This window comes from Geospiza fortis, unplaced genomic scaffold (genome assembly GCF_000277835.1).
Source record: "Geospiza fortis unplaced genomic scaffold, GeoFor_1.0 scaffold488, whole genome shotgun sequence".
Lineage (NCBI taxonomy): Eukaryota > Metazoa > Chordata > Aves > Passeriformes > Thraupidae > Geospiza > Geospiza fortis.
The window spans coordinates 2009059-2031435 of NW_005054365.1; the positions used below are offsets into that span (position 1 = coordinate 2009059).

The 22377-nt window shown below is 46.8% G+C and overlaps 1 protein-coding gene across 1 annotated transcript in view; it reads right to left on the reverse strand.

Annotated features, from left to right (window-relative positions):
• Window positions 1-6391: 6391 nt before the first annotated feature.
• Window positions 6392-22377, reverse strand: part of LOXHD1 (lipoxygenase homology domains 1) — a 150622-nt gene continuing 134636 nt past the window's right edge. Inside the window, exons 39-42 of the mRNA XM_031059646.1 lie at window positions 12747-12917; window positions 11453-11591; window positions 9803-9964; window positions 6392-6872 (exon numbers count right to left, since the gene is read on the reverse strand). Of these exons, the coding sequence (XP_030915506.1) occupies window positions 6392-6872; window positions 9803-9964; window positions 11453-11591; window positions 12747-12917 (953 nt within the window). The remainder of the gene's footprint in view (window positions 6873-9802; window positions 9965-11452; window positions 11592-12746; window positions 12918-22377) is intronic.

Consider the following 22377-nt stretch of genomic DNA (forward strand, 5'->3'; position numbering starts at 1 on the left):
TTCCCTCTGGTGTTGCTGCTGCTGCTGCTGCTGCTGCTGCTTGTGTGACCCTGCAATAACACCCAGCAGGCCCCCACTGCAAGGGGCAATGCATGCCTTTAGTGCAAGATTGTGTCAAAAGCCCAGGGAGGAAGCCCAGGTTTGGTGGCTCTGTAATTTTTGGCGTCTATCAGTGCTTGGTTTGGCTCTTTTCCCCCTCTGTGTGTGCACCCAGCTGGGGTGAAGGAGGCAATAGGGTGAGCCTAAGCTTGGAGGCAACAGAACTGAGGGATTCAATGCAGTTTTTAGGGGTTGACTTCTTTACTCAGAGGCTAGGAAGACCCTGGCACAGGTTTCCCAGAGAAGCTGTGGCTGCCCCATACCTGGAAGCGTCCATGCCCAGGTTGGATGGGGCTTGGAGCAGCCTGGGATAGTGGAAGGTGTCCCTGCCCACGGCAGGGGGTGGAATAAGATGAGCTTTAGGGTCCCTTCCAGCCCAAACAATTCTGTGATCCTGTGACACCACGTCTAGCTGAGAGCGATTGGGATGGACACGGGATCCGTCTGCCATCTCCTTGCAGCGCCTGCCGTGGGCACTGGCTGTAACCCCCAGCTCTGACACATGCATGGGGCAGAAGCACTTAACACTGATCTTGACCAGTTGGCTTTACCCCTCCTGTACAGGAGGGAACCTCAATTTGGAACTTTTTAATCCAGTGTAGAGCTGGGACCTGCCCCTGAGCCCTCCTGCCCCCAAGAAGGGGGTCAGCCCCAAAATGACATGGCCAAGCATCCCCATCCTGCTGTGGCTACGCCACTCTTGCAATGCATTGCCCTTTTCCCAAAGGCTCCTGAAATATCACGAGTTCCAGCTTTGCCAGAAGGTTAGAGAACCTTTGATAACATTTTAAGCTTTAAGCCATAACCATGCTTGGTCAGTGCAGACATTTAGCCTTAGTGTACAGGCAGAAGTGGGGTTTGATGCATGTGCTCAGCCAGTAGCCATCCTCCCCACAAAAAGGCTTTGGATGAAATTCTCAGTTGGGTTAGAAAGGCACAAAATCACAGTACCTTAATTCTTTTCTCTCTGTCCCTTCAGGGTGCTGCGCTGCTTTGTTGACTTTGCCTTACCCCAGGTTTTAAACCTGTCTGTGTTTTTTACCTTGCTGCTCTGTAACACTCCTCCCCTGTAGCCTGGAGCTGTGATTTTGAGCTGTGTGGGGACTGGGGGACTGGGGGGCTGGCTGTCCTCCCCCCCAAAGTCACTGTAAGAGGGATAAGCAAAACAAGGAGCGAGTAAACAAAACCCCCTCTCCTTTAATGACCCGGGCAGGTGAAAGGATCACCCACATTTTTGTATTCCTACTGCTGTTCTGTTGTGCTGTGCAACATTTTGCTACATAGACTATTTTATAGAAGAAAGCTAGAAAAATATTTATTATTAATATTAAAGCAATAGTGCATTGAAGAAATGGAAAGACATTAGAAATTGTGTAAATGCTTAGATTCACTTTTGGTGGACTTTTTGTACTTTATTTATAACTAATAAAACAAACCGCATTGCTAACTATAAACTTGTGCCACGCAGAAGCCACCTGCCAGGGCTGTCGGTTGGTCTTTATTTACTGCTCATTTCTGGTTTCTTTGGGTTGGAATCAATTCTCCTTCCACTGCTTGTGTCTTTGATGTGCAGGAGAAGCTCTGCTGGGGTACAAAATGCCCTGCCCATCAGGTTTGCAGAGGCTGCTGGTGGCTGGGCCCCATGGCAGAGATGAGATGGGGTTCTCCACACTGGGCACATCGCTGTGTGTGATGGCCTGTGGCACCAGTTTGGTCATCAGGTACCAAAACTGCTTTCTAGAATTTCAGAAAATTGCCTGTTAAAGAGAGATTTCTCCTCTAAACACATCACACAGTGCCTGTAAGGTATTTCTAGCAAGTCCTGCAGAGGTATCAACAGATTCTCCCACCCTCTCTCCTGGTGGAGAAGGATTTCCTTCTGCCTGGGTCTCCAGTTTAATAACTAAGGAAGGGGAAACTGACTGGAAGAAAAAAACCCCAAACCCTTCAAACGAATACATTTGGGGGATTTTTCAGTCCTTTTCGCTACCCATTGAAGAATCCAATGGGTCATACACCCAATTTTGCATCTTGCAAAATCCATTCTGTAGGTCTTCCCGTGCTCTTGTTTCCTCCCACAACAAATAGCGCCTGTCTCTGCTTCTGCCCACTCTTGATTCAGCTGCTCCTCCTGAAAAGCTGACACCAGTGCCCAGCTTTGACTGTGTGATTAGACTTAAATAAACCTTGGAGACAAGTGGCTGCTGATCACAGAGATTTTGTTCCCCTGGCTGAAGGGAATTGCCAGCTCCCCTAGCATCCATCAAAAGCTGCATAAGGGATGAACCATGTTCACACCACACGAAGCTCTTGTTACAAGAGGCTTTTAGAAGCTCAGAAAACAGAAAACAGGTTAAAAGTGCCCCGCTGGTCCAGCTGGGGAAAATCTCAGTTTCTCACTGAGATCCTGCTGATGTCCTTCAGAAGGGTGACGCCGCTGAGAGAGGTGCTGCAGATGGCAGTCGGTTTTGTTTTGGAGCTGGAGCAGCAAAGGATCTGCCACAATCTGATAACAGTCCTGCTGAGCACAGAGCCTGCCTGGGGAGGGAGAGGGGCTCTGCCCATCACGGCACAGCAGCATGGACCAAAATGCAAAATCTTTATTCACCGCCAGCATCTGCTCTCACTGCAGCTGCCCAGGGTTGGGAAGTTGAGCCCTTATCCATTATTATCCACTGGTTTGTGGTCTAAATCTGCAGCTGGCCCACAGGTTGCAGCTCAGAGCTGTACAATCCCATTGATAATTTTTTAAATTTTTTTTTAATTTTAGCTCTTTTCTAGTTTAGAATTGGCCTCTAGACATAAGGAAGGAGCAAGGAAGATTGTAAGATACTTTCTACATACAGAATATAAGATACTTGACATCTCTCAGTCATTGCCCCTTCATGAGCCTAGGGTTCACATAGGGATATGATGCTACTAAGAATGCTTAGCAACAATTTCAAAGAGATTTGCAAATAATTCTCTGTGTCCTGCACCAAGGGGCAACTGGTCCTTCAGCATGAAACACTGCTAAGTACTCCTTGTTTATGCTTGTTTTCACTGGCAGCACCCAAGTGCTTTAGTAAACCTAAATTTGGTGAACACAGAACTTCATCAGGGTCCCAAAATGGTGGAGAACACAAATACAATGGGACGGCCATTGTAGACTCACACTGAGTGCTACCAATCTTGTCCTTTGCTCTTGCTTCTTATTTACATTGTTGTTTTAGGATGAAGGAATGTGCATTAAAATGCCACCAGTTAGGAAATGAAGTGGAAAAAAAAGAAGGTAGAGGTTGGTGGTGGGAGCAGGAGCTTTGTAGCTGCCCAACATACCAGCTTTGAGCTGCTTGGCCTCCACAGGAAAAGATTGACTAAGCCCTGCAAAAGGCACAGGACTAGGAAAGCTTTGGCTTTTCTCCTCCCAAGATCTCCACTTGTCCAAGAAAGTGTTGAATCTAGCAGCTTAACACAAATCCAGCCTCTAGAAAAACTCCACTCTTGCCTTATTACTTCTGTAGCAGCTGTTGTAGCAACAGAGGGATCCCCCAGAGCCAGGGTGGAGCTGGGCTTTGCACTAAGGAGGGGCTTGTTTGAAGTGGAAAAAAGCAGAGTTCTTTCATGCTTTGCCAAGGCTGCCTTCCTGCAGTCAGTGTGGGTGCCGACCCTCTATCAGCGAACTCTCCTCGGCCCTTTTCAGCTCCTGGCAGCTCTCCCTGGAGCTTTGGTGCTGAATAGGCCTGTCCAGGGATGGCGGGAGGCCTTGATGACCCCAGGTACCTACAAGCCCATCTCCACCTGCACAGTGGTTTGGTCACCCTGAAGATACTAATTCCTGTGCCTCAACCAGTGTTTCTGGCCACTTGCCACCTGTGATTCCTCCCAGACGTGAGCACATTTCACACGCAAGGTAAGAATTTATCTTTCCTCCTTGCCCCAGGGAGGGATGGTGTGTGGGTCAGGAGCTGCCTCACTGCTCTCCAGGGCTGGAATCGTAGAAGAATCATGGAATCATAGAATCATCGTGGGCTCACAGAATGGTTTGGGCTGGAAGGGGCCTCAAAGATTCTGTTCCCACCCCTGCCATGGGCAGGGACACCTTCCACTAGAACAGGTTGCTCCCAACCATGTCCAACCTGGCTATGGAAGCAAGTACCAGTGCAGTGAGCTCGCCCAGGGGATTGCAGGGGTTAAATTGAAGCTCTAAAACCAGCTTTCCCCCACCCTGTACCAAGTAGGGGGTGACTGGAGCCAGCTGGAAATGCTGGGACTGCAGCACTGTACAGGGACAAACTCCTATTTCACAGCAGCACACATTTGTCTGAAAAGGGGCCAAACTTCTTGACAGGAGACGATTTTTTTTTCCACAGTGCTGGTTAAACTTGGGCGGGAGGGAGTGCAGGGAGATCAAAAGCCTGACCCTTGTTTTGCTTCAAACACCTACTGGGGAGCTGCAATGACACTGTGCAAGAACAGCAAACCCAGATGCACCATGCTCCGCTCATGGGACCCCCTGGCTATCCAGGGAGTCTGAACTCAATCCCAGCAGGGTCCCAGGGATGCAATCAGACCCTAGCAATCACCTCCAGCCCTCCTAAGGGCTGTTCTGCTCCTCCTGTGAGCTCCCAGCTCCTTGCTAAGGGCTGGGCACACCAGTCTGCCATGAGGAGGGAGAGCACAGCCAGCAAAGCCTGCTATTATTATTCCTCTCAGTGAGTAGCTGATCCCTGATGAGGTTGATTACTGGGCTCATTTAAGCAACTTGCTCTGCTCCAGAACCATCAGTTACCATAAGGGTTTCTAAAATGAATTAGTCTCGGCTGTTATTTGTGAGCTGGCACAGACAGCCATGATATAAAGTCATGTCTCTTTGGTGGTGCCTGCTATGGGAAACAGGAATCCAGAACTTCCCTGGAAGGGCTTTAGTGGGTTAGCAGCTTTCAAATACCTCTGAGCAATCAACAGTATTTCTAAGATGCTTCTGACTCCTGTCTCAGCATCACCAGGCTTTGCTGGGCCTCCTTTGCCCATGAGCAGTGAGGGACTGAGCAGTGGGACAGTCCTGCCTCGTGGCCTGGCACATCCAGACACGGTCCCAGCAGAAGCATCATCCTCAGCCCAGGAGCTGGTGGGGTGGGTGGGCTTGGTGGGTTGAGCCCACTCTTGATTCCTTTAATCCCTATTCATGCAAAGTTCTTGTTTAAAACCAGCTTCTGGCAGAGGGAATGTCATCTCCAGGGTGGGCCAGGAGGAAGGTCCTCATGGCTCAAACACCTCCCTTTTTCCTCCTAAGGATGTGTCCTGCTGCTTTGTAGCCCAGAGAGAGATACAGGGCTCCAGAAGCAATGATTTATGAACAGATTTTCTTGTTGGTACCTGTACAGATGTGAGTGCCTGGGAAGAGCTCATTGACAGGAGCACTGGCCCTTATTGCCTCCGGGAAATCCCTTCTCAGCCACAGAAAAAGACAAAACAGCAATCCTTATTAAAGGGAAAAAAAGTTGAAATGAATGGCAGTTGCTCTGAAACAGAGCTGGTATTCAGGCCATGTAGGGTATGATTATCCTGAGTCAGCTTTGAATATAGTTAGCACAGCTTCCTTGCTGTGGAATTGATTATTTGGAAGGTCTTTTGCACTGGCAGCTGTAACCATAGATCTCAGCTCTTGGCAGAGTTGTAGGAATTCAGCCAGGGAGCAAAGTCTGCCCTGGGGGGAAAAAAGCTCACAGGGTGGAAAACATCACCCAGATCCCGCTGCTTGAGACCTAGCTGGGTGGGTGCAGATGCTCCCCAAACTCTCCATGGAACATCCTACTGTGCCTGCTGTTTTTTGATGTGGTGCCCTCTGGAGATGTCCATATGTGTGTATGGACGTGCAGAGCTTCCAGTTGCCAGAAGTGGGAAAAAACTGGGATCTCCAATTTTCTTAAATAAAAGTGTCTCAATTATCTTAACCTCTATGCTTACCTAAAAGTGGAGTCTATCAGTGGAGTAGGTCAGTGGGTGTTCTCAGCTCTGTCAAGGCATAGCACTGAAACCAGAAACGTCTAAGCTGGTAAAGGAAAATTTATATCTCTGCTGGTTGTAGCTTTTAATCATAAGTAAGCAACAAATGCATTTATTTAATTAACAGTTTTATGTGCACTTAAAAAAAAAAAAGCAACATTACTTTTACAAAATGTTAACCCAGGAAGAGAGTCTTGCTGCTAAAAATCTCTCAATACAAAAGGCAGTTTATTAAAAAGTAACAGGCAATATAAAACAGTATAATGAGGAAAAAAAAAGCATACTGAAGGGACCAAAACCCTCCTCAGTGCGTAGGGAAAAGATCCCTACAGATTAACCCATCCCCTCGGTTTTCATCCAGCCACTTCCCACAGGGAAATATGGTGGTGACGCCAGTGGCTGAGTTTGTGATCTCCACCCTCTCCACCAGCCAGCCCGGAGCCAGCCCGCTGTTGTCATGCTCAATCTTGACCTTCTTCAGCTCCCCCATGTCCAGCGTTTCCAGGTAAAACCTGTCGGTTTTGCCTCGCTCGAAGAGGTTCCTGAACTTCTGCCTGAGCGCGCGCCGCCCCGAGTCGCCGTTCAGGCCGTAGATGGTGATGAACACGTTGGCGTCGGTGCCCGCGCCCTTCTCGAAGCCCGTGACCACGATGGTCTCGTATTTCACTGGCACCAGGCTCCGGGCTTTGCTGGCAAAGCTCTCGGTGACCTTGGCACACTCGAAGACTTTGTAGTCTTGCCGCTTGTAGCGCAGAGGGATCTTCGTGTTGCACCTGAAGAAGTACCTGACGCGGGGAGTAAGAGGCAGGTTAGTGGCATGGATGGCCACTTTGTTGGGCAAATGTGAGAGAATTGTGGGATTGTTTGTGTTGGAAAAGCCTTCTAGGATCATCAAGTCAAAGTGCTACCCCACCCCAGCGCTGCGCCGTGTTCCCAAAGTGCCACATCCACACGGCTTTTAAATCCCTCCAGGGATGGCGACTCCACCGCTGCCCTGGGCAGCTGTGCCAGGGCTGGACAGCTCCTTGGATGAAGAAATTTTCCATAATATCCAATCTATCCTTCCCCTGGCACGTTTTGAGGCCGTTCCCTCTCCTCCTGTCCCTGTTCCCTGGGAGCACAGCCCGACCCCCCCGGCTGTCCCCTCCTGGCAGGAGCTGTGCAGAGCCACAAGGTCCCCCCTGAGCCTCCTTTGCTCCAGGCTCAGCCCCTTCCCAGCTCCCTCAGCCTCTCCTGGGGCTCCAGCCCCTTCCCCAGCTCCGTTCCCTGCCCTGGACACGCTCCAGCCCCTCAGTGTCTCTCTTGTCCTGAGGGCCCAGAGCTGTCCCCAGCACTGGAGGCGCCTCAGCAGTGCTGGCACAGGGACAGGCCCTGTCCATCTGTATCACGTTGTTGGTACAAACATGGAGCCAGCAAGTTAGGGAGTGTGAATTCTACTAAGTTGCCCAATATTAATGCTGTTTCAGCATTTTCCCCTCTATGTACCAGAACTTGGATATTTCTCTAGAAAGAGAGCCACGATGGAACTTTCCAACTGGAAAAATCTGACCTCTCCCCACTCAGCTGCAGACACACTGCACATGGGAAGGATCTCTGTGGCTCTTGTCACCTCTTCAGCCTGTGCAATGGCATGACCAGTTCCAGACCCACCAAGGCAGGACAAGCAGTCAGGCCCAGAGCTAAAGCAGGAAAAAGGCATAAAAAAAAGGAACGGGAAAGATGGAGGAGCTTTAAATCTCCCCTGCTCTTTCTAGATCACCTGTCTCATCCTTAGCAGGGAACAAAAAAGTGGGAACAGGGGAATGAGAGGTACCAGATGCCAACAGCCCCTGTCCCTGCAGTGCTGTCTCTGGTGATGTGCAGGGAACACCGAGCACATCCATAAATTGCCTCGTAGCTGGCACTCAGCCAGGGGCTGGAGCACTCTGCTTTTAATGATGTATTTCATTTCCAGTGATGCAGATCAGTTCCAAATGAGCTTCTGCCCCTTCCCCACCTTCACTGAACAGCAGCAGGTCCTCCTGAATTGAGTGTGGCTGGATTGCAGTGCGTGTGTAAAATAAGCACCTGGAGGAAGGGTCACTGTCAATCCAGCTGCATGACATTCTTAAGCACTTTCTATACTCTTGGCATTTTCTGCAGGCAAAGTGAAGCACTTATTCCCTGGGAAGAAGCTTTGTAAATGAGAAATTCCAGGCGGAAAAAAATTTTAGGCTCAGGGGCAGAAAAACTGCATGAAGAGTGTGATGTAGAGGATGCCCAGTGCTGCAGACTGATTTCCTCAGCTGTGTAATATCTCATGGTCTGGAAGTGAAATAGTGCATGCCAATCCTCATGAGGGGCAAAAAGAAAAAAATTACCTTTATATCCCTGAAATATGCAAGGAAAATCTTTAAATACTATCGTTTTACGTACTAAGAGAGGAAAAATCCCGGTATAATTCAAAACTATTGCTGCAACAATCTGGTAACTCTTTAAACTTGGTCTTTGGCTTGTCTGGGTAGGTTTTTTGATATCTGGGATGGGTAATACCTGAAGTGAGAACTTGTTCTCATGGTGTAAGCTCTCCAGTTGCTCGTGTGCACAGCAAACACCACTGCAAAGTGCTGCCTCTGCAGAGCTGGAGCCCTGCTCCAGTGCAAGGACAGACTGCAGGCTTTGCCCACACCTTCTGGCTGCCCTCTTTAATTTAAAACAATCTTTAAAAAGTGAGATTTTGTGAGAAAACCTTTGGCCCCTTCACAGCACACTGTCCCAGCAGTTTCAGCATGCTCCCAGTGAGTTCAGTGTACGGATCTGATTGCACAGCTGGACTTAGAGGGTTCCAGGCTTTTCCCCACCAGCAGAAAAGAGCATGTTTTAGTATGCAATTGACTGAGTTTTCATTCAGCAAATATTATTAAGGCTCTTCAGTTGGTTGATTAATTTGCTAGGAGAGACTCTTAGCTTCTAAAAAAAAACACCACCACTTCAAGGATTTCTTCTTAAACACTCAATTGTCTCAGCTGGAGCAAACTCCTCGTAGTTAAATTCTTCAGCAGCAATGGAAATATCGTGGAGAAGAGAAGAAATCCACAATTAATGTCGTGAACTGTTTCAGTGAAGTGCAGTTTGTTCTGCAGATGGGTGATCTCCTCTGCTCCTGCACAGTCCCTGTGGAATCTGCTCCCCGCCCAAAGATGGGACTCAGATCAAAGTGTGCATGACCTGACCATGCTCAGGGCTCTTCAGGCATGGTTGAGCTGCAGGACTGCACCCTTCCAGTCACGTGTGGCCTTTTGGACCAGACCAGAAGGATCTCTTATCCAAACTGGTCGGAATCAGAGGCTTAGCCTTTGTCTTACTCTCATTTCCGGGAAATCTTTCACAAGGCTTACTTAAAGACCAGTCTGTGCAGAGTATCCTACAATTGAATTTCAGCCACCCTGGTTATTTTCCATAATGGGAGACCTCAATTCATGCTGGCTGTGAGATTCACCCCAGCCCACTTGTTTACAAAGTTACCTGCACATGCAAATACCCTCTCTAAGAACTCAGAAATTGCACAGGCAAGTCAGACAAGGATGTTCTGGACCTGACACACCAAACTACATAACAGGAAACAAGACTTTCTGTTATTTCCTAAACCTGAAATGCTTCAGGAGGATGTGTGCAGAGCTGCTCAGCTGCCCCATGTCCTCCCAGGGCAGCTCCTTGCAGATGAGAAGGCACTTACTTGTTGCAAAGCTCCATCTCTGTCACAGTAATCTCCTGGACGTGCCAGAAGACATCAGCTTTTGCAGATGACTTCTTCCCATCCTTTGGGCAGTGACCAACACAGATGGCTGCAATATCACCAACGTTCTTTGAAGAAAACTGGAATGTGTCAGTTGCTCCCCTACAGGAGAAACAGGGAGCAGTTTCAGCATCCTGGAGGCTGCCAGTGACTTGCCTCATATGGACATTAAGTAATTTGCACATGGCTATGGAAGATAGAAGATAAGCCTTCATTTACAGTCATTTGATTTAACCTACAATCATTCAACACAAAGTATAATTTCCATATTTAAATTTAGTATTTTCTCTGATTAGGGGTGACACTTTAAATTGTTGCCACTAGGACTTTCTAGGATAAACTTGAGCTGTTCCACATACAAAATCAATTTGCCTCATTATAGATAAACCTAAAGAATGACTAATTTCCCCTCCAGCACTTATTCATTCATTCTTGACAGATACTGTATCTGTTACACATCTACCCACCATAGCTGTTTTAAATTTGCTAGTTGAGCCACCCTTCCTGAAGCTCGAGTTGGAAATAGCTCACATGAACAATTAAATCACAGAATCTCAGAATGGTTTGGGTCGGAAAGGACCCTAAAGATCATCTAATTCCAAACCCCTGCCATGGGCAGGCCTGATGGGTTTCTGACAAAGCGTTGACTGGATTCCTGTTGTGTTCCTTGAGTATCTGTTGGGTTTATTTCCTTGGACTGGCCCTTGGTCCCTCCAAGGGACAGACTGTGCCTAATGAAGAGGGGTGTCTAACTCCTCCACAGGCACCGTCAGCTCAAGAAGCTCCTCCTGTTCTTTCATATTTCATGTGATGTCTCAGTCAGTCATACTGTGTTCCACATAGGCCAGAATTTCACCTTCCTTTACCAGAAAAAGTGATTTGGTCATCCATCACTTTTCCTCCCTGCAAAGCAGCAGAACATCAGCTGTGCCCGTGACTTTGGCGAGATCTCCATCTCCAGAGGGTGTTCCCTGTCCTCAAACAAGCAGAAAACCCTGCTCACACCTGGAGCCCTTTGGTCTCACGTGGGAGAAGGAATATGCCCCCTGTTCCATGGATGTCCCTCCAGCAGGAGGCTGATCCCTGCCTTTCCTCACACCACAGTGATCTCGCAGCCTTACCCGCCAGATCCGTCTGCAGAGTCAAATCTGAGCAGCTCTGACAACATCTAGCCTCCAACTATTATTACTTTCTCTCTGATTCCCACTCCCAGTGAGATGCTGTAAAAGGAACTAAAACCACCTCCAGCTTCCTCCTGCTCCTCCCAGCTCAGAATCCACACAGCCTCCCTGGGGGCTTGCCAGGAGCCTCTTTGTATGTACCGATGCAAAAGGACACACACACACACACACACACACGCACAATATCTACGTTTCCTTTTGCCACATGCCTTTTTCTTGCTGTTATAAAATCTACTCTGTGGCTGCCCACCATCACTTGATATCTTCCCTGTAATCCAAGTGGGAAGCCATCAAGCTTTTTTGGAAGCAGCATGGCACAAACACAGCTCCCCACGGCAAGAAGATGTGGCATTTGGGGAGGACAACAACAGGTGTGGGGGTTCCTCTAGTCCACCATCCTGCTTACTACCTTTCAAATCTCCTTTTCTTGGAAGAGTTTTCCATGAGGAATTCCTTTGAGCGGCCCATCTTCCCTTCCAGGATGATCCAGATGTTTTCCGTTGTATCTGCATCCTCTCTGTCGCTGGTTACTGTGACAATCTCATAGGCTTTAAAGCACAATTAACGCACACGTTAAACAGAAAAGGGAGAGCAGATGGCCTGCAAGATCTCTTCATTTGGCTGTCACTTTGCTTAAAAATCCCTTTCCTAATATTTATCACAGCCCACAAGACAGCAAGCATTTGCAAAATAAGGGTGGAAACACACCGAAATCTGTGGGACTTTTCACTTCTAAGTGGTTGGGGATAGAATACATGAAAAATACGTGTCCTGTTCAATGGGGTAGCAAGAATAGATGGAGCTATTCTTAGAATCATAGAATATTCTGTGTTGGAGGGACCCACAAGGATGATTGAGGTCCCTCTTGAACAATCTGTGTCCAGATCCATGCTGTGCTAAGCACTTCATCTGAAACACAGCCTGAATCCTCCATATTTTCTTTTCTTTTTTTTTTTTTCCTCCCTAAATTTGTGCCACTGTTCCTATCAGAGTGAGGGCATCCATGCACCTAACAGGATGTGTTCAGATGCTGTGGTGGCCTGTAAGTACCCAGAATGGCCCTCACAAGGCTGATATTTTTTTCAGGGGCAGAGCACAATCACAGAAATAATGTGATTATTGTCTCCAGGATTCTCCTGAAGAGCACTGGTGCAGTAGTTCTTGAGATGGACTCTGCATATCCTCAGTGTGGTTAAGTAACTCTTGTTGGCTGAGTCACCCCCACATCAGACAGCAGTGTAATTGCCTTGGCCTCAGTGGGATTACCCAGAGCAGATCCAGGACCATGGGCTGTTAAGCTCAGCTGTGATATTCAGCTGGGACTCTTAAGCTCATAGCCCAGAACCAGTGAAGGAGGAAGCTGGAGCAATGTTACTTACCAAGCTTTAAGGACTGAACTTATTTTCCACCTCAAAGGCTCAAGCACATTACTTCTAATGAGATCATATCCATGTGTTCTCATGGCTCACTGATGGACTGAACCACTGCAGATGGGCCCCTCTTTGCTTTCAACCCAGAATGCGATCTATTTCTTCCTCACAAGTCCTGTTTCATTTATTTCTTATCCCAGAACTGCACTCTTGAACTGAAGTGTACATGAAATAACCCCTAAAGCCTGCATGGGCGCCTCCAGCTTGCAGGAGATGTGGTCCTATGACCTCTGAGATCCCTCAGGAAATGGCACAAGAGCACTCCAAACTCACCAGTCCGCTCCTTCAGTTCCAGGATGTCATTATTGGCACAGGCCAGCTCCCTGATGAGCTGCCCATCATCCTCACCCTTAGCCAGCCAGCGATCGCACTGGAACCGGAACGTCTTGTCCATGGCAGAGTCCGTCACATCAATATATTCCAAGTGCCAGCCTGGGGCAATTCCTGGTAAAACAACAGAAATAATACAGGTCTGAATGTTTGCACATAGGAGGGGAGGTACCTTTCCTTGGTAGTTGCTATAAGTCATGGAATCGAGGAATGGTTCAGCTTGGAAGGGACCTTTGAAGGTCAGCTCTCCTACCATGGGCAGTGACACCTTCCACTATCCCAGGTTGTTCCAAGCCCTGTCCAGCCTGGCCTTGGACACTTCCAGGCATGGGGCAGCCACAGTTGCTCTGGGCAATCTGTGCCAAAGCCTCCCCACCCTCATTGTAAAAAATTTTTTCCTTTATATATCTGATCTAAATTGACTCTCTTCTAGTTTTCAACCACCCCCACTGCCCTGTTTGCAGCAGGCCCTGCTAAAACATTTGTCCCCATCTTTTTTATAAGCACTAAGGTTGAGGCTCTCTCCTCTTTGGATTTGAAGTCAGAATGTGAAACATAGCTTCCTCCTTCGGCCCTGCCAGCCAGCACCTGCAGGGAAACTTCCCATCCTTGCCAAGGAACGAGGGCAAATTAATGAGTGCTGGGACTGGATGTGAAAACAGGACGGAGTAAAGTGATGGATGTTCCAGCATGGATGACCAAATCACTTTACATTTCCCTTGGGGCCTTCTGAGGAGCCACAGCCCCTTTTTAGCTTGCTACTTTGTTTGTTCAGTTTGTTTTTTCCCCATTGGAAAAGCAACTTGAAGACAAAGAAAACAGCATTTGAGAATGTTTTCCTGATTTCTTTGTTAAAATCACAGGAGCACTTGTTGACCTCGGTGGGGATGGGAGGTTCTGACAGTTCTACTTTCAAGTCCTGCTATTAGTCAGACAAAAAATGTTATGTTCATGATGAGACATATCTGCTCGCTTATTATGTATATCCTGGAGAGATTAAACAGCTCTTGCTCTTCCAGGAATTCACTGCCATGTGCCTGTTTCCTACATTTGCAAAAATTAATCCTCATTATCCCTGAATAGAAAATGATGGCACATTTTTTGAGTAATGTCAACAAGCTGCCCTTCTCCTGTGGACTGTGAGCCTCCACACCATGTGCTGGCAGTCCTTTACCAGCCTCACAGCCATTGCTGTTTTGTGCTTTGGCTTCCTGAACCTTCTCCAAGTTAGGAAATTAAACTGTGTGCTATGCAGCGCAGACCTCAACCAACACCACCATTCACCCCTTAAATTTCAGGGGCACAGAATTGCAAAGTCGTTGTGCCTGGGATGTTCATCTGCAGAACATCTTGCTTAGGGCAAACTCAGCTAAAGCAGGTTCCTCAGGGCCAGGTGTGGCCAGGTTTTTAATATCTCCGAGGATGGAGATTCCACAGCCTCTCTGAGTGGCCTGTGCCAGAGTCTGATTACCCATGCAGAGGGGAAAAAAAGCTTTATTTTCTTATTTTAAATAGAACTTCCTCTATTTCAGTTTGAGCCCATTCATTCTTGTCCTGTCACTGGACACTGGTGAGAAGAGTTTGGTTCCATCTGCTTTAATTTGGTTGCCCAGAGCACCTGTGGCTGCCCCTGGATCCCTGGGAGTGCCCAAGGCCAGGCTGGATGGGGCTTGGAGCAGCCTGGGACAGTGGAAGATGTCCCTGCCCATGGCAGGGAGTTGGAACACAATTGTCTTTAAGGTTTCTTTCGACCGAAACCATTCTGTGATTCTACAATTCTGTGAAGTTTTCCAGGGCTCCCACTGTGATTTAACTGGAGCAACTTGCTCTTTGGGGCTGTTTCGGAAATTTATTCTACACATGTTGGCAGTGTCAGCTGTTAATCTTTTGGTAGGATCTTTTCCATTTAAGTTCAGTGAACATCTCTGCAGGATATTCAGGAGGCTGCTCTGCTTCCATCAAAACTTTACATGGTGACAACAGTACAGCATGAAAGAAGGAAAACATGCCTGCCTTCTGCAGTGTGAGATGTCAGTGCCTGCAGACTAGGATGGAATAAATTGTTGATGTCAGCCTGGCTGCCATCAGCAAACAGGATGATGGGGTAAGGATCAGTGCTAAACAGAAGTACCAGAAAGGAGACTGGGTGAGATGCACATGCCCTCCTCGCTCTTCTCCAGCCTGATGCCAGCAGCCACACTCACCAAGAAGCTGCAACAAATTCCTGCTCTTTTATCAGAGGCAGAGATGGGACTGACCTGACTTTCTTGCAGATGTTGGAGCTGAGGACAAAGCCAGCTCCTCCCCACAAAAATGCTTTTATCAGCTCTGGGCTATTTAAAGAGCAAGTGCTGAGCTCTGTCAGGGATCAGCACTGAAAAGCAAATGCCAACAGGGCTGTCCCTTACAGCACAGGCGTACGTAAATTAAGGAGCTGGTGGACGGTCCTAGAAAAATGGTACAACTTCCCCTAAACATCCTCCTGTCTCCTTTAAAGAAAAAAACATTTTTCTCTCACTAAAATTTGCCTTCTCTCATTTTCATTCCTGATTGTTAGTGACTTAAATTAGATTATGAGACCTGTATTTGGATCCCTAAGTACTTTTAATTTCTAGGAGAAATAGCTCACCCCAGGTAAAAGCTGCACTGGTTACGTCCATAGCAGCATATTTTCCACCCTGTCCATGTCCCATTGTGCCAGGAGTGGTGTCACATCAAGAGGTTCATTGCCACAGCATTAAACACCATTTAAAAGCTGATGTGGAAATGGAAGGGTTGGTTCATGTCTGAAAAATGCACCCTGCTCTACTGGAAAAGGTATTGTTTTTCTTTTGTTTCGGACTGGGAAATTATTTATAAAATTGCTCTTTGCATTGGTATGGAAAAGAAAGTGGAAAGGCCAGTGATATACAGAGTCTAAATCTGAGACTTCCCCTCTACTGGGCTGGCTCTTTGTGCTGGGCATCACGTCAGCAGAAGGAGAACAAGTCATGTTTGCAGAACTGCTTTCCAGGTCATGAAATCCTGGTTTCAGGCTATTATCCCGTTCACCCCTTTTGTTCCTCTCTGACTTTTGCAATGGGCTCAGAGACTCTACAGCACCTAAGCAATGATAGGAAAGGAAACTGCTACCCCAGCGTCACCAAATCCACAGCCCAAGCTGGGTTATAGAGCAGCATAAGCAGAAGAGCAAGAGGAGCCAGAAAGGTGATGTGAATATAGGAGTGTGAAAGGACTTCCCCAGATCCTGACCACTGCCCACACAGCCTGGCTGCAAGGAGAAACTGAAGGATCTCTGCAGCAATGGCCCATCAGCCTTTCCCCTGGACACTGTCCCTGACTCTGATCCACAGAGCCAGAGCTGCTCCATCGCTCAGTTTTGGATGATTGCAGAAAAAACCAGAGCAGACCTGCCTGTGTCCTGTTGGCATCTCAAGCAGCAGTAGCAGGAAAACAAGTGCTCAGGAAAACATCAGCTGCACAACTGCCATGAGCCCAGTACAAACCAGGACCACCACATTTGCCTCCATTAATGCTTTGGGGCAGAAGGGAAGAAATAGCACACATCTGAGTAGTTCCTGCCTCGTTATTCATCCCTTGGTCTTTAAAATAATTTGGCGAGCACTGTGCCTTTGTGAAAGGTCCCCTACCACCAAAACAAGTGTTCAACATTTGTAACAAAAGGTATTTCACCCCGGGCCTCATTTTGCTGCCATTGAAATCCCCAGCAACAAACCTGCCTTAATAAAACCCATGGCAGTGCCACATAGGCTCCTTAATGGTCTGCAGCTGGAAGTGACATTTTCAATAGCATGCAAAACATTTCAAATGTAATTAGAGGAAGAGAAGAGCTTTGGGGAAAAAAGAATCACTTTGCTTGCTTGACTCTGTATAATTCAGTGTGATCTAGGGAAATGTATTCTGTTCCCCAAATGTCCTTATCCAAAAGAAGTTATTTGTCTCATTTATCCTCTTTCCTAAAAGGATCCAAGCTGGCCACTGGGGGATTCTGGGCAGGGACCACCTAAAAGGCCCTGACAGGACCTTTTTTCCTTTTTCCCCAGGTGATGCTGGAAGTCTGTGCTTTCCTGACATTGGACAGGTTGGATTATAAGCTCCTTGTCACCCATTTCTGCAGTGATTAGCACAATTGAGCCTGACGGTAGAAGCGCAGATGAAACACAGATAATGACATTACTGCTTCATTTAGCTAAAACCCCAGCCTGCAGCACCAGAAGCTTCTTTTGCCTCTCTCAGGAACAGCCATGACTTGCCTGTACTCACCCCTAGAATATTAAACCATTCTGACACCTGCAGAAACATGGGAGGATGGGAGAAAAAAATGGGGTGGAACAAGTGTGGTGGGTTCAGTGCTCAGCAGGCACCTGGTCCCTGACCTTGCTTTGGTGAATATTAACTATTCCTGGCAAATAAAGTCCTGGTGGGATCAAATCTGCAGTCAGAGCCACATCCATGCTTGGATACACACACGTCCATGGAAGTCTCCACTTTCTCCAGCCATATTCATTGACTATCTTCTCTATCCCATAACTTTCTGTAGCAGTATCTCTTCTGGTTTGGTTTTGGACGCAGCTGATGTCTGATCAAGGATAATAGTAGTCATTACTGGTGCTTATGTTTCCACAGGAGTAAAAAATCCCTCCTGCTAGGGACATTGACTGCTCAAGGGCCAGTGAAGAATTGCTGCTGCCAAGCCATTCACAGCCACCAGCCAGCACTCCTCAGCCCCTTAACTGCATTTGTTATTTATTTATTTTTAAAAAATTTCACGTTTTCTGACACATGAAGTGACGGCCATAGCACAGATAGCTCATCAGCCTTGCATTCTCTGACATTTTTTTGTCCCCTGCCTGGTGAGGTGAGCATTCATCCCTAAACCCCACCTCGTGAGGCATCACCCAGAAAGTGGTGGGAGTTTTGATAGCAGCTTCAAACCGCTAGAAACGGAGCATTAATTGTGAGGTGTTAAAATCATAGCATCTAGCTGTGCACCAGTACGTCTCAAAACACTCTAGGAAGGTGAATAATTTTTATCCCTAATTTACATAATTGAAAATGAGGTACAGGGATGTGATTTACGCAAGGTCATTCAGCAAGCCAGTGGCAGAATAAAAATAGATCCATTTTGTGTATCTCTCCTTTAGGCTCATGTTGGTTCACACCACAACATTTCTCATCAGGGCAGACAGGCAATGCAAAAAAAACCTCTCACAGTCTTTGAGAAAGCAGAAGATTAACACTTGGGATAGTTTTAGAAAGTAGGTGCCCTGCGCCCCCTCTCCTCTGTTGTCTCTGCAAGTTGTTCAGAGTTCAGGATTTGACTCAGGTCAAAACCACCCATAAATTACCCTCAGACACACCCCACTCCTCAGCCCTCACATTTTACAGATGAACTACTCCTGTGCAAAAACACTTAACTCAAACAGGAGATGGAACAGTTTCTCAGATTATGTTCTTGTGATTGAAGGAAATTTTGTATTTTATAGAGGGATACTTGAAGCAAAAGCTTTTACAAAGGATGCAGGATAATTTGTCCCCAAGAGGAGCAAAAGAGGCCTGTAGAAAAGAGAAGCTTTTACAGAAATGATAATTCTAAGGCTACATCTGTCCTTTTGGGCTCCTTCTGAAAGGTTCTGCAATTCACGAGATTGGAAAGGAATGAATGCACAAGGTCAACACCAAAGGCTTTGTGTTCTCTGTGGGTCTGCAATTTGAATTCTTTACGTGTTTTTTTCTGCTTCATGTCACTTCTAGACTGTGATACCTTGGCAGTATCTCTTGGTTAAGCTGTAACACCTGTAGCACACCTTTCATGGAATCATGGAATGGTTTGGGATGGATGGGAGATTAAAACTCATCCCATTCCACCCTTGCCATGGGCAGGGATGCCTTCCACTATCTAAGGCTGCTCCAAGCCCTGTCCAACCTGGCCTTTGACACTTCCAGGGTGAGGCAGCCACAGTTCCTCTGTGCCAGGGTCTCATAATCCTCACAGGGTGCAATCCTTATCTCTGTGACAACACCTTTGGGTGAAAAACCTGGCCTTGAAGAGAGAGGAAGGTGCAAGGCACACGAGAGGGGGCTCTGTGGCTCACTGCTGGCATCTCCCAAGGTGCTGAGGCCAGATTTGGACAATTTGAAGGACTAATCAGCCATGCCACAGTTGGTGGCATGCTGCAAGTCTACCCCCACTTGAGCCCAGTCTGAGTTGTAGTTGTTCCATGCATGCAGAAGGATGTGCAGGAGTTGGCATTGTCTTCCTCTGTACCGAGCCACCAGCAAAACAGAGAGTGTGATGGACTCTCCTCTCCTAGGGCAGTTTTACACATCTATTTCTTGTCCTCTCACTTTTTATTTAAAGCAGAAACTCTTCAACAAATCTGCCCTGAGGATCAGCAGATTTTATGAGGCAACAGTCCAGAGCTGAGAGGTAGGGCTTAGAAAAGCCCTTCTCGGGCCTGATAGCTGAGTAAATCCTTACAAAGGGCTAAAAAAGACAGTTCTTTGGTTTTTTTTTTAAAAATAATTTATGGCCTACAAGCGCCCCACAGGCTTGGAATCATGTCCATGAATTGCAGAACCAGACCTCTGGAATGGCTGTGTGCTGTGAGTTCAAGGCCTGGGCCATTTAACATCTGAGTCAAGAGACTGCTCCTGGAAAAGGTAATTCCTTCAGGGAAAGGAAAGGAAAACGGAGGGTATATTAACTGTTTTGACTTGAGTCCAACTCAAAAAGGGAATAAGATACTTTCTCTTTTGGAAGAGCCACCCAAAAGGAGTCACTGGGGCAGCTGGGCTATTTAAAACTCTGCTGGACAATGTCAGAGCAGTTGGTGAATTGAGAGAAAGGCCTTGCTGAGGCAAAGAAGAAGTTTGGTTTCATAACCTTGGTATTTACTTTTGTCTTTGCTCCCACAACGCAGAAAAGTCTGGTTTATCCATAATTAGACTCTTCCTGGCTCCCCTTGGTTGATGGCAACTGAGATAATCAAGAATCTGAAATTAATTACTTTAGACAGACTGCTTATCACCTGGGTTCAAATCTACTCAGGCAGATGAGGGAGCTAAGTCCAGATTTCCCATACTTCCTTGTTCCATGGAGAAAAAGGCATCAGCCATCCAAAAACAAACAAACAAACACCCAAAAACCTGCCACATAAAACAGGAGGGAAACCAGCCTTTTTCTAGGTAAACAGTTCTGTTACTGAGATGCTGACAAACTTTCCGTCATTCTTCCAGAGTGGTGATTTAGTCCTTATAGCAGACCAAAAAATTTTTTTTAAAAAAATTGAGGCCTATATTTAGAAAGCCAGCATTTCTACAGACCTACAGATACTGATCTTGCATAAATGTAGAAGTAAATGAACTGAGATATGAGAAAATACATAGTGCCTATCTGAGATCAGGAGATGGGGAGTCTGGAAGTGATTAAATTTGCTCAGGGAGTCTAAATATATTAGGTTGAACATCACTATCTCAAAGTAAACAGGGGCAAGATAAAAAGACATGGAGCAAAATTAAAACTAAATTTCATTCATATCACTTTGCTGTTACCAGAATCTCACTGGTGAGCTCTAAACATCTAAAAAAATCAGGAGCAAGTTCCTTGAAATTGCAGTTGTGAAGTCTTTAAGCTGCCCGTTTTCAAATGAGCAACAACTTCCTCCCTAATCATTTTTACTGAAGTTAGAGAAATTAGATGGGGGCTTCATTCCTCCTTTATGTCTCATACAGAGATGTCACTCAGCAGTTTTTGTGGGGAAAATGGCATTTAAAAGCATTAAAGTGGGACCATAAAACCGGTGTGCTTTTCCAGAGGATGAAAACACGGTGTTTGCAATTTAAAGACCTCCTGATAGGCTTGCCATGGCAATTACTGTCTCTTCAACTCTGAACACCCCACTGCAGTCAAATTTCAGTGAAAGGATAAACAAAAGATGAGAACTGGGAGCGAAGCCACTGCAGCAAGGCTGCACCAAGGGAGAAGGATGCTGAGCTGTGGTGCATGGCACAGTGAACACGATGGGCAAAGGCATTTAAATGCATTTTATCCTGAAATACAGGCAGGCTGTTGGCGTCTTGATATGGCAAGGAGAAGGAAGCCTTTGGATGGTTGGTATTTCTCCTAACTAACCTTGATGGGGCACCTCATGTGGTGTTGTCATTGGCCCCAAATATCAGCACAAGGAGCTGGAGCTGCTGCAGCCAGTGCAGAGGAGGCCACGGAGATGCTGCCAGGGCTGGAGCCCCTCTGCTCTGGAGCCAGCCTGGCACAGCTGGGGCTGCTCAGCTGCACAAGAGAAGGCTCCAGGGACACCTCAGAGCCCCTGCCAGGGCCTCCAGGGGCTCCAGGAGAGCTGCACAGCCACTGGGGACAAGGCATGCAGGCACAGCACCCAGGCAATGGCTTCCCAGGGCCAGAGGGCAGGGACAGATTTTGGGCTGTTGGGAATTAGGAATTGCTGGCTGGGAGGGTGGGCTGTCCCTGCCCATGGCAGGGGGGGGAATGAGATGATCTTTAAGGTCTCTTCCATCCCAAACCATTCTGTGATTCTGTGATTCTGTGATTCTGTGATTCTGTGATTCTGTGATTGAGACTGATAATTTAGAAGATCAGGAAAAGAACACCAAGCATGCTCCAAGTATTCAGGACTCAAGGAGCAATGGGGTGGGCCAGTGTGAGGCCAAGCCTTCCACAGGCCATTGGTAGAGAACCATTTAGTCCAAAAAAGTCAGAAAAGAGGTAAAGAAAGAATGATGAACATCTGAAGCCTCAGAGCAATGGTAAATACAAACACTTTTATTTAATACCCAAAGTCCCTCACACATCTGACAAAAAACATACTTGACCCCTGACCCTACTACTCATTTAAAAGAAATACAGCCAGGAATTTCTAGGTAGTGCCACAGCCAATTTATATAAATTATATATAGGGAGCAGGCATATAGTTAAAGGATAGCTATATCCTGGATCTCAGCAGTAATAAATACTCTACCCACCCAACAAACTGTCATGCTGAATTGTGTGAAGTTTTAGATAGGAGATGCCTTTCACATGACTAATGCAAGAACAATGTAGACAACATATGTTATGATTTAAACAACTGTTTTCCTTCTTTCTGTGGGGAAAAGCAAGAACATTTTTGCTGAACAAAACCTGAGCATGGTGTTTATCCAAGGCTTAAATTAACCTTGCTGTCAGACAGGCCTGGTAAGGACTAGTATTTATAAGTGGAAACCAGTGTTATGAGGAAATAAGGAAAGAGAATATGAGGCTGCCATGTGTATTTATATACATATTTTAGGTTCTAGACACCCAGCTTTGTATTTTAGCTGACTTGTGGTGGTAATCTGGGTACAAGTTCTTAGCCCAGAGCAAATTTAAACTAATTGAGCCTATTTACTGCTTAACCTAAGGCTAAACTCTGTTACCTCCCTTTGCCACCAAGCAGCTGCACACAGCCAGCAATTACCAACCTGTGTCAGCAGCATGACCAGTGGCACTCAGAGGGTGAACTGTGATCACTTGTGCAAGAAGGGAAAGGCAACAAAA